This window comes from Apium graveolens, chromosome 11 (assembly GCF_009905375.1).
Source record: "Apium graveolens cultivar Ventura chromosome 11, ASM990537v1, whole genome shotgun sequence".
Classification (NCBI taxonomy): Eukaryota; Viridiplantae; Streptophyta; class Magnoliopsida; order Apiales; family Apiaceae; genus Apium; species Apium graveolens.
In genome coordinates this window covers 162903295-162915377 of record NC_133657.1, presented here as the reverse complement: position 1 = coordinate 162915377, position 12083 = coordinate 162903295, and the positions used below count along the sequence as shown (strand labels likewise).

At 44.9% G+C, this 12083-nt stretch overlaps 1 protein-coding gene across 1 annotated transcript; it reads right to left on the bottom strand.

The window, feature by feature from the left end:
- Positions 1-5759: 5759 nt before the first annotated feature.
- On the bottom strand, positions 5760-8718 carry LOC141696070 (uncharacterized). Its single transcript, XM_074500258.1, has 5 exons — positions 7956-8718; positions 6793-7083; positions 6546-6699; positions 5901-6479; positions 5760-5859 (listed from the first exon to the last, which is right to left on the bottom strand). Exons 1-5 carry the CDS (start codon positions 8716-8718, stop codon positions 5760-5762), a joined length of 1887 nt encoding a protein of 628 aa, XP_074356359.1.
- Positions 8719-12083: the final 3365 nt, after the last annotated feature.

The following is a 12083-nucleotide window of genomic DNA, read 5'->3' as shown; positions in this document are numbered from 1 at the left end:
CCCAATCCGGATCTGGTGTAATGGATACCAATCCGGATTAAAGTAGAATAGTTGCTTCAGAAAAATTTCTGCTCCTGGTTGCCCCTCAATCCGGATCTGGTGTAATGGATACCAATCCGGATCTGGTAGAATGGTTGGTTCAGAAAAATTTCTACTCCTGGTTGCCCCCCAATCTGGATCTGATGTAATGGATACCAATACGGATTAAGGTAGAATAGTTGCTTCAGAAAAATTTCTGCTCTTGGTTGCCCCCCAATCCGGATCTGGTGTAATGGATACCAATCCGGATTTAGTGAATTCTAGAGAACTAGTGGCAGAACTCAATTTGGAGTGGTACGGATCTGGGTAGGCCTTCGGGACCCGGGTAGGATGCTTCAGGTTCTGCGAAATTTTTCAGAATTTGTAGCGTTTTTCGCTTAAGTTCCCCCCATGAATTTGAATTTCGACAGTTGTCCTCCTAGAAAACCGCCCCATAATGATTATGGGGTTTAATTCGCATTTATATATGTGTATTTACACATATATATGTATTTTTTTTTGTAACTACTTTTTCTTCCAACCCTGCTCTGCCACGCGGCAGGGACTGCTTCTCTTCCTCTTGTGCCTATAAAAGGTTGAGCCCCTCCTTCATTTTCTTTTTTATTCTCTCCCAAAGACGAAAATCCGTTTCTTCTTTCTATTTTCTCTCTTAATTTCCTTGGAAATCTTTCGGAGCTTTGGGTTTTTCGCTGGTTGATTTTTCGTCGCTGCTCGGTCTTCCCTTGCCCTCGTCTTCGACTAATCTATAAGCACCTACTTCTTGCCTTTTCATTTTCGATTTTGTGCTTTTTCTTTGAATTGATGCATGTTCGAGTTCTGCTTGTCAGGATTTTAGGTGCAAATCGGCCTCTGTGGTTTTATTTTATGGTTTCTTTTGCTTGAATCTGTAGCTTTTGGGGTTTTTTGCCATGTTTTTGTGCGAAAATAGTATTTTTGTTTTCGATTTTTCTGGGTTTTTTGATGGTGTTCTTCGTGTTCTTGAAGGAAATGTTTGTATGTATCTATAAAACTCATATGTTTTGCTTTTTGATTCTCAAAATAACTGTTTGTGTGTTAGGGTTTTTGTTTTGGATCCGGGTTGATGGTATAGGATCCGGATCGGGGGGATGTTTTTGGTAGGATTATATGACTTGGGTTTTTTAAACTGTTTTTGGTTGTTTCTGATCCGGGTATGGGTGTTTTTAAGTTTTTGGTTGATGTGGATCTGGATCCGAGTATTTGCTACCAAGATCCGGGTCTATGGTTATTTGTAGTTAACATAATCCGGATCGTTGATGTTTTTCCGGGTTGGACTTGCATTGGTGGTCCGGATCATTAGGTTATGCTGATACTAACATAACGCACTTGATCCGGACCTCTTAGCGAAACCAATAAAATATTTAGGGACCAGGCTAACTGACCTTCATTTTAATAGGTATATGGTCCAGATCAAGGAGCGGGCTAGAAAAGTCTATAACTGCTACCCACACTATTCTGGAGAGGAGAGTGACCCAGATTCATCTGGTAGAGAGCAGATCCGGGTAGAGATGGTTAAGAAAGCTTCTCCTTCCACCGAGATAATCTCAAAGTTCAGGTATAAGAGAATGCCTGGGGGTTCAGTTCCCTTCACGCCCGAGGGTACTGGATAGATGTGAAGTATCACTTTGTTGAAAAGCCGACCGAGATCGAAAACGAGGTCTATTATAGCCGGGTTAGATATTATAGACAGCCCGACGGTCATCCCGGGGTATATAATCAGGAAGCTCTTGAGAGGATGTTTGCTGAGTTCCCTATAAGCCGGGATCACTACCAGTTGAAGGATTCGTTCTCTGAGGCTGATCCGGGTGAGATGAATGAGGCGGTCCGGGCTGCTTTCCAGTTGACGCCAGATATTGAGTGGAGATGGCTAGAACCCCATGAGAGGATCTATCATCGGCCAAAAGATGGTTTTATCCCGGTCTGGATGGAACATCTCAGATCCGGGTGGAGCCCCCGGTGCCGTATGTTCGTCAAGCACCTCTGTAAGCACGTGTACAGGATATCCCCGATGTAAATCACCCTGAATGGGATAAATTCGATGACCTGGTTCATCGCTTGCTGCAACAAATCCGGATTCTTGCCCACTTTGAAGCTCTTTCACAAGATTTTCTATCTCTCTAAGTCGAGTCAGAAACCATTTTATGAGATCAGGTTCCGGGCCTCAGAGTGTGGTTATGGCCCGGGTAGAGCCAAGCCAATAATGCACCAGTCTTCTTTGAAGTACTGGAACGGGGAGATCATCCTCCTGAAGGGATATGACTTGGCTTATCTCCCTTATTTTACGCCTGAGGGAGTTCAAACTAAGTTCAACCCGACTGTGCTTGAAGACCGGGCTGTTACCCAGATCAGATGTTTCTGTGATTCTCTCGAGTTTCAGCCGACTCGGGACACATTTATGAACCATAAGTTGTTTTTAACCTTGGATGTAAGTCTTCCTTTAATTTACGCTGCTCATGACCCGGATCCCCCTTTCCTCCTAGGGACCCGGGTCATGTTTTCTTTTTTCTTTTTGATTGTGCTTAAGATGCTTGTCCTTGATCCGGATCTCTTTAACTGAGCTTAGTGATCCGGATCAAGGTCTAGTTTTCTTGTAACTTGTTTGCATAAGTTTTTTGCCTCTGATCCGGATCTCTTTCACCCAGCTTGACGATCCGGATCAAGGTCCAGTTTGCTTGTAATCTTTTTGCATAAGTTTTTTGCCTCTGATCCGGATCTCTTTCACCCAGCTTGATGATCTGGATCGAGGTCCAGTTTGCTTGTAATCTGTTTGCATAAGTTTTTTACCTTCGATCCGGTATTTAATCTCCCTTTGTTTCATTTCCACAGGTCTGCCTCATTTCAACCGCAGTTTTTTGAAAATCATGTCTTCTTCTTCATATGCTGCTGCTTTCAACACTCTCGGGCTAGCCTTTAAGACAAGCAAGCGAGCTCCTGGTCCCGGATCTGGCTCCGCAGATATTGAGGGAGGGGCCGAGTCATCCGTCCCTCAGAACATCTCGGATCCGGGCCACGAGTCTGAGCCCGAGGTCCAGGAGATTCCGGGCGGTGATGACCCCCCAAGGAAGAAAAGAAAATATGTTCTGACCAAGCCACCCCGGGGCAAAGCTGTGGGTTCCAACCGGGTTGTATGTGATTCGGAAGGCAGAGGGCCCGATGGAGAGGCCGTAAAGATAGGTACCAAGTCTCTAATCGACCTAGTCGGGTTCATGTCTAGTATTCCCTCCGAAGATGACTGGGAGGAGGTAGAGGGGTACAGCATGGCGGCTGCCTTGAAGAGGGTTACGGGTCAATGGGGGCAGGTGATTTCTGAATTTCTCAGTTCTTAGTCCCGGATTATTCCCCCAGTTCATTCTGTACTTGTTTTTTTTTGTTTTTCTTAGCTCGGGAGTGCCATATTCATCTGTTCTGACGTTGCTTTTACTGAGATCCGGGAGGCCAACAACCGGACTAACGCTGAGAAGATACGTGCCGATACCTTGAAGGGAGAGCTGGAGGAGGCCCGGAAGGGATTCCGTATGGTGGAGTCCGGGTTGAATGAGAAGCTGAAGGATTCTGAGGACCGGGCTGAAGGGCTTACCAAAGAAGTGGGAAAACTCAAAGCTGAACTTGCCGCCAAGGAAAACTTGAACAAGGAGGCTATAATTGCTGAATTCAAGGCCAGCGATGTTTATGATTTTGAGGTTGCTCAGGCTGGGGTTCCCGAAGTGCGCAGGTCCTGGGTCATTGCTGAGCGCCACATCAAGACCGATCCCCTGACTTCCTGGGAGAGCTTCATTCAGGAGTTTCTTGCTGCAAAGGCTGCAGTTGAGCAGGGTCAGGGGGAGCCGGAACCCTATGATGGTCCGAGCCCCGGCTTCCTCTAGATCCGGACCAGCTTTGCAAAGCTTCTCAGGCCCAGCCCTTGTAATTTCATTTTCTAGGATTTCCCATTCTCGTACTTTGATTTGAACTATTTGTAATATTTGGATTTGTTCGGGCCTATCCTGCTTTAAATTCTCTTCTCGCTGCCTTGTACTTTCCTTCAATTGTGGAAAATATTTGCTTTTCTTCAACCTGTACTTTTTATTTTTATGATAAATCCGGATCCTGGCTCTATTACGCAAACGATCATGATCCGGGTTGTGGCTATGGCCCCCGATCCGGATTGGCTTTATATCCGGATTGTTCGGGGTATGAAGTATCCGAATTTGCTCTAGAAATTGCTTTCAATCCGGGTATGATACCCACCCGGGTTGAAGTATTGTTTTTTGCTTTATATACTTGTGGAAATATAAGTGAATAATGGTTGTTTCTAACCCGGATTCGAATGCTTATCCGGGTTGATTTTGCTTTCAAGTTTGCTTTAAATCCGGTTATAAATCCCACCCGGTTTGATGTTTGCTTTTTTGCTTTATGTACTTGAAAAAGTAGGTGCATAATGGTTGCTTGCAACCCGGATCTGAATGCTTGTCCGGGTTGTTTGCTCTTTTGCTTTACATAATTGTTGTTTTCAACCCGGATTCGAATTGTTATCCGGGTTGGTGTTTGCTTTTTTGCTTTATGTACTTGGAAAAGTAGGTGCATAATGGTTGCTTGCAACCCGGATCTGAATGCTTGTCCGGGTTGTTTGCTCTTTTGCTTTACATAATTGTTGTTTTCAACCCGGATTCGAATTGTTATCCGGGTTGGTGTTTGCTTTTTTGCTTTATGTACTTGGAGGGTTACCTGAGTACATATTGGTTGTTTGCAACCCAGATTTGAATGCTTAATCGGGTTATTTTTTGCTTTTAACTTTGCTTTCAATCCGGGTATGTCTAATCCGGATTGGTGATTGCTCCATTTACTTAGAAATTTTCTAAGCAAATAGTGGTTGCCTTTGTTTTTTGCTTCCAACCCGGGTATGAGAACGTACCCGGGTTGTTTTTTGCTCCCATAACTGGTAATTTAAGTGTAATAACTTTCTAAGAAAGGAAAATTCTTTTCATTGATTTGCAAATTTTGTCATACAAAATCGGGATCATAGATTGGTTGCTTGCCATAGGCTACAAGTTCTGGTTGCTTTTGGTTGCTTTTTCTACTGGTAAAACTTTCTGAGCCTGAGTCCATGCCATGTATTTGGCACTTCAGACTCATCCATGTTCATGAGCTTGTATGTTCCTGGCCTTAGAACTTCCTTGACTTTGTATGGACCTTCCCACTTTGGCATTAGCTTTCCATTGTTGGTGGGGTCTGAAGCTTCCGTATCTCGAAGGACCAGGTCTCCAACTTGAAAGTTTTTGACCCGGGACTTCTTGCTGAAGTGCTCTCTTGTTTTCTGTTTATACTTTTCCATTCTTGCCACTGCCTGGTCTCGGACTTCATCAATTAGCTCAATATTCGTTCTGAGCCCCTCCTCATTTGCTATCTCATCAAAGTTGATTGCTCGATGGGAGGGGGATCCTACTTCAATTGGTAGCATGGCTTCAGTTTCATAAGCCAATTTGAAGGGGGTTTCTCCTGTGCTTGTTATGGGGCTTGTTCTGTATGCCCAGAGTACATTAGGCAATTCTTTTGGCCATTTGGTTTTGCTTTCCCTGAGTCTCTTCTCTATCCCCCTGAGAAGTATTCGATTTGTTACTTCCACTTGGCCATTTCCTTGAGGGTAGGCTACAGATGACTTCTTGTGCCTGATTCCCCTTTCTTGAAGGTAGGATTCGAAATCTGAACCAACGAACTGTGGACCGTTATCTGAGACCAGTACTCTCGGGATCCCAAACCTCATCAATATGTTGTCCATGAACTTGATGTAGTCTTGTTGGTTTATTGTTCTCATTGTCTTTGCCTCTACCCATTTTGTCATATAATCAATTGAGACAAGTAAGTACCTGAGGTCTTCTCTGGCTCTTGGGAATGGTCCCATGATATCAATACCCCATACGACAAATGGGATTGGTGACAAGACAGAGGAGGGTAGGACGGGGCTCATCCGGGTCACATTGCTGAATAACTGGCATTCCTTACACTTTTTCACAAAGTCTACTGAATCTTGGTGAATAGTAGGCCAGTAGTACCCTTGTCTTATGATTTTGTGAGCTAGGGCTTTTGCGGACATGTGGTCCCCGCAGATTCCTTCGTGAACTTCCATGAGGCAGTACTGTGCCTCTCCTGGGCCTATGCACTTGAGGATCGGGGAGGAGAAGGTCCGGCGATAGAGTATACCCTCTTCGATGAAGAATTTTGAAGCTTTTGCCTTTAACCTTTGAGCCTTCCCTTTATCCTCCGGGAGCTCTCCCTTCTCTAGGTAGTTAATAAATGGAGTAATCCAATTCGGGCCGTTGTTTATTTCCATGTCTTCTTCAGATTCTGTGCTCGGTTTCTGCAATTCTTCGAAGTAGACGGAGCAATCCAGGTCTGATGTATTTTGAACAAGTTTAGATAGTGTATCGGCTTCTGAATTTTCCTCTCTGCAGATTTGGATGACTTGTATTTTTGGTATCAATGCGAGGTAGCTTTGGACCAGAGCCTGGTACTTGGCTAGAACTGGATCCTTGGATATGTACTCGTCGTTTGTTTCCTTTACCACTATTTGGGAATCGTTGTAGAATTTAAGATCCTGGATCCTGAGTGTTCTTGCTAGCTTCAATCCTGCAATCAAGGCCTCGTATTCTGCCTGGTTGTTTGTCGCTGAAAAGCCAAAGGAGATTGCTGTTTGGATTGTGAATCCTTCTGGGCTCTTTAGGATGAGCCCGGCTCCTGATCTTTCATTTGTTGAAGAACCATCAACTTTGAGGGCCCAGACTTCTGTTTCTTGATATGTGTTTCTCTCAGGGTCAATGCTCATGGGCACGGGCTCTTTTTCTGGGAAATTGTATTCTATGATGAAATCAGCTAGAGCCTGGGCTTTGATTGCTGTTCTAGGAATGAAACTCAGATTGAACTGACTTAGCTCAACTGCCCAATTTACCAACCTCCCTGAGACATCTGGCTTGTGTATTAACTTTCTTAAGGGTTGATTGGTTACAACTCGTATCTCCCTTCCCTGGAAGTAGTGTCTGAGTTTCCTGGATGCTGTGACCAAGGCAAAAGCAAAATTTTCTAGCCTTGGGTATCGGGTCTCTGCATCTTTTAGCACTTGGCTCACATAATAGACTGGTTGTTGTTTGTCATTCTCTTCCCTGATCAAGGCTGCCCCAACTGCCAGGGCCCCTGTTGACAGGTAAAGGGATAGGGGCTCCCCGGGTTGAGCTTTGGTTAACACAGGGGGTTGAGAAAGGTACCTTTTGATTTCTTTAAATGCGCTTTGGCATTCCGGGCTCCAATTAACTTCTCTCTTGTTGGTTGCTCCTTTTAACAGGTCAAAGAAGGGTAGGCATCTTTCAGCTAGCTTGGAGATGAATCTTCTGAGTGCAGCTAGTGATCCTGCTAGCTTATGCACATCTTTTTGTGTTCTTGGAGCCTTCATCTCTTGGATTGCCTTTATCTTTTCTGGGTTGGCTTCAATTCCTCGGTTGCTTATCATGAATCCAAGAAATTTTCCTGCCCCTACTCCGAATATGCATTTTTCTGGATTGAGCCTGAGTGAGTATTTTCTCAAGTTGTCGAAGTATTCTCTCAGGTCTCCTATGTGCCCTGGGATGCTTGTAGACTTTGCAATCATGTCATCGACATATGATTCCAGGTTCCTTCCAATATGGTCTTTGAAGATTTTATTCATTACTCTTTGATACGTTATTCCCGCATTAGTCAATTCGAAAGGCAGCATCACATAGGCATAGACCGCCCTGTGGGTGATGAAGGCTGTCTTTAGGATATCCTTGGGATTCATCTTAATCTGGTTGTACCCCGAGTAGGCGTCCATGAAACTTAGCATTACGTGCCCAGAAGTTACATCGATCAATTGATCAATATTTGCAAGGGGTAGGGGTCTTTGGGGCATGCACTGTTCAGGTCTGTGTAGTCGATACACATTTTCCATTTTCCGTTTGCTTTTTTCACCATCACTACATTTGCCAGCCATTTTGGGTACTTGACTTCGCATATTATTCCAGCTTTGAGTAGTTTTTCAATTTCTTCATCGATTGCTTTCTGCCTTTCTGGGGCAAAATTTCTTCTCTTTTGGTTGACTGGTTTCCTCTCTGGGTTGACGCCCAAGCTATGCATCGCTATGGATTCATCCAACCCGGGCATATCTTTTGGGGTCCAAGCGAATATATCAGAGTACCCTTGGAGTAGTGATACCAGGTCATTTCTGAAATTAGCCTCGAGCCCGGATCCTATCTTTATCTTTTTGGAAGGATCGCTTGTATTGATCAGAATTGTTTCCGTTTCAACAGCTGCCTCTATCTTTGATTGATCCATGTTTGATACCATCTGCTGGATCCGAGCCTCTGTATTCTTCTTCATATAAATCTGAGTCTGGGCTGTCATCTCTTTATTGTTTCCTTCTCCAGATTTTTCTGGGTTGGTTGCTTGCACAGTAGGGTTGGTTTGGCCAAGGCCTAGGCTCAATTCAATCCTTTCTGTGACTTGGTTGCTTTTTTGCTCTTCTGAGCTTTGTTTAGTTGCTTTCGGATTTGAGAGGGACTCTATGACCTGAACTTCTTTTCTCGCATCGTCCCTTGAGTGGGGGCGCTGTTTCTTAATACTTTGTTGTTTCCGGAGTACCACAGCCTTTCTCTTGTTGTCTTGATGGGTCTCATCCATTACCAGAGCCTGGCTATAACATCTTTCAGCTACCTCATAGTCTCCCTTGATTTCTCCTACCCCGGTTGGGGTTGGGAATTTTATTTTCAAATGTGATATTGAGGTGATTGCTTGGATCCTGGTCAGGGCTGATCGGCCGATTATGCCGTTGTAGGATGAGGGAGTATTGATCACGTAGAACTTTATCACATGGGTAACTTGGTTTGGGCCCGATCCGAATATGACTGGTAAGTATAAGGTACCCTGGATCGGGACCAAGTTGTTCCCGAACCCATACAGAGGGTCCTCTTGGCACTCATTGGAGCGTACGCTCCCAAGCCTCATCCTGTCCACAGTATGTTTGAAGAGTATGTTCACTGAAGATCCGTTATCAATCAACATCCTCCTCACTTCGTTGTCAAAAATATCAAGTGTTACCACCAAGGCTTCGTTGTGATTCGGGTTGATCCCTTCATAATCCTTGCTGCTGAATGAGATCATCATCTCCGGGTAGGATTGAATGGTGAACACCTTATCTCCTGAGTTCGGGCTCCTAGGGGGAGAGTGTGAACCTCCCAGGATCACATTTACCACATTCTTACCTTTTTTTTGCCTTTCTTCTCTCTGATTTTTCTCCCTTGAGATGTATTGATTCAGGTTGCCTTTCTTGACTTGATCTTCAATGAAGTATTTTAAAGAGAGACAATTTTCAGTCTTTTGTCCATGGGTTTCATGATAGTCGCACTGCCTGTTGTAAGGCCTGCTCTCTGGCGGAGTCTGCATTGGCTTTGGAGGATAGTAGAATGGCTTTCCCTTGATCTCCTTCAGTATCTCTTCCCGGGTCCTGTTAGTGGTGTCCACTCTGGCTCTTGCCTAGGCTCCCTTGCCTGCCTAGGTGGACCGGGATCACTTTTGGATTCTGTTTTAGGGCCCAATCTTTGGAATATTGGGGTGTTTTGTACAACATTTGTTTGCTGGGTTTGGTTGCTTTGTTTGAACTTTTTCTCCTGATGGTAACCCCCTTTCGGTCGGTCATCAGAAGATTTGTTCCTGTTTCCTCCATTCCGAGTCATTCTCATCGCCTGGAGAACATCTGTTTCTTTTATGAACCGAGCTGCCATAGAATAAGCAGCGGCCAAGCTTTGGGGCTCTTTGTTTATCAACTCCACAATATACCTCTCATTGTGTTATGGGTCCAGGTTTCTTCGAAAAATGCTTAGAGCCTCCCTCTCATCGAGATTTGAAACTTTGTTGATGGCTTCCTGGAACCTCCGCATATAGGCTGAGAGTGCTTCGTTATCATATTGGCGGATTGTCTCCAGGTGGCACATGTGCATTTTATGTGTTTTATTGGCTCTGAATCTTCTAAGGAAGGCTCCTCCGAATTCTTTCCAGGAGTGGATACTTCTTGATGAGATTCTGCAGAACCATCTTTGAGCCCCCTCTTTGAGGGTCGAGGCGAAGAATCTGGATTTCGTCAAGTCGTTGTAATAGTATATCTGAGCTATCTGTTCAAAGTAGTTGAGGTGCTCTTCTGGATCCCCCAGTCCATCGAAAGAGTCGAAGTTGTAGTGTTTGAGATTTTTCTGTCGAGGGATGGCTTATAGGGAGTGACTGAAGGGCGTGAGGGTCTCCCCAACTTCCGATCCGGAATCTTTCTCTATTTTTCTCTGGAGCTCGTAAATCATGTCTTTGAGATCTTTCTGACCCTCTTCTTCATCATTAGAAATGAGTTCGGGGGTAGGGTCCCTCCGAGTTCTTTTGCCTCTTGTTTTAGCTAAGAGCCTCTCCTCCTCCAGCTGCATTCTTTTCTGAATTTTTTGCTCCAGCTTTTCCTCTTCTTCCTTTCTTATCTGTTCTCGTATTTCTTCTAACTTTTTCTTTCTGGTTACTTCTGTCTCCTTCTTACCAGGCTCTTTTTGATTCTTTTTTGCGTTAACCCCAATTCGGTCGAAGACAGATCTCCTGGATTGTTGAGAGTCCCCGGACTCTTCTTGCTCATCATCTTGTTCAAATTCCATCTGAGCCCGGGCTTGTTCATCTCTGTAGAGCCTGATTGCTTCAGCAAGTTTGTGGCTTGTTAAGTTAGCCATACGCTCCTCTGCAACTGGAACATTGGTGTACTTGTACTGATTGAGCTCTATGACATTTCTAGCATCCCTTACCGGGGTATGCTGCGTCAGTGGTTGCTCCTGGAAGGTCTCCCTGTCTCCTCCAGGTTCTTGGACTTGAGAGGGGTCTTGATCCTGAATGTGGGTACTGGCGGAAGGCCTACCAGCTGTACTTTTTCCTGCTCTTGCCATTACCACAATTGTACAAACAACTGACCAAGATTTGAGGCTACAAATATGGATCTGAGTTTGCTTTTTTGAAGATTACAAAAAAAATTCAGAATAACAGCAAGCAAACTTTCTGGGTTTTGCTAACAATAATACTAAACAAGAACAGCAGGCTCTTGAACACAAAAGAAAATATGCAAGCTAAAACAGTTCTGGGTTTTAAAATTACCAAGACTATCAAACCCCAGGCTTCAAAACTATCAAGATTATCAAATCCTAAACAACCAAAATATAACAAACAAGAGCAGGCTCACACAAACGTGGCCTAAAGTAACGAGCTCACACAAATGTCGCTAAAATGAACATTCATATTCAAGAAAGGGTTTGGTTTCTTGTGTTCTTACAAGTTTAAAAGTGGACTCTCTCAAGAGTTTGCTGATGAAGATGAATCCAGGGGCACCGACACCCAAGGATGGAGCCCCCTCCTTCTAGCGCCAAATGATAACTCCGGTGAGCGGGCGGCTCCGTCCGACGCCGTTCCTGGACCTTCTTGGTGCGAATGTGGTGTAGCTGCTGGTTGGGCGCCTGCAAAACAACACCGGAAGGGGGGTTTGGCTCCCACGGCACCTCCGGTGTAAGAATAAGAACAGGGCCTTGAAGAAGATGAAGGTATGTATATGTAATGTAGGGGCTGCTGTGTGTGTATGGATATGTATATGTGATGGCTGCTGTGTGTTTATGAATATATGAGAGTGTGTGAGTGTGCAGAGTGAATATTTTCCAACCCCTAAACCCTTCAGCCTTGGGGGTATATATAGCCCCAAGGTAGGGTTTAGGGGTAGTTACCTCCAAATCTGGGCCGTTGGATCTTGGGACCAGAGGGCGCCTGGCTTGGGTGGATTGCTTACACGTGTCCAGGGGAGGACTGCCTCCAGAGTATCCTAACGGCCTTCTAACACGCGCCGTGCTTGTCTGGTGTGTTGGTTGTTGATAGTTGTCAATCACGTGCCCACGTACCCCTCCTTGGCGGGTTGCGGGATATGAATGTATTCGTTGGGACCCCCCCTCATGGTGGTCTGAGTCCAGATCCGGATCCGGGTAGGCATT

What these genes read in the sequence shown, in the direction of transcription:
- LOC141696070 (XM_074500258.1), bottom strand. Translation starts at nt 8,718, where the DNA reads ATGGATGAGACCCATCAAGACAACAAGAGAAAGGCTGTGGTACTCCGG. An exon ending in CTGGGCCCTCAAAGTTGATG is followed by an intron (nt 6,700 to 6,792) that starts GTTCTTCAACAA and finishes TTGGCTTTTCAG; the next exon opens with CGACAAACAACCAGGCAGAA. An exon ending in AAGGATCCAGTTCTAGCCAA is followed by an intron (nt 6,480 to 6,545) that starts GTACCAGGCTCT and finishes CCAAATCTGCAG; the next exon opens with AGAGGAAAATTCAGAAGCCG.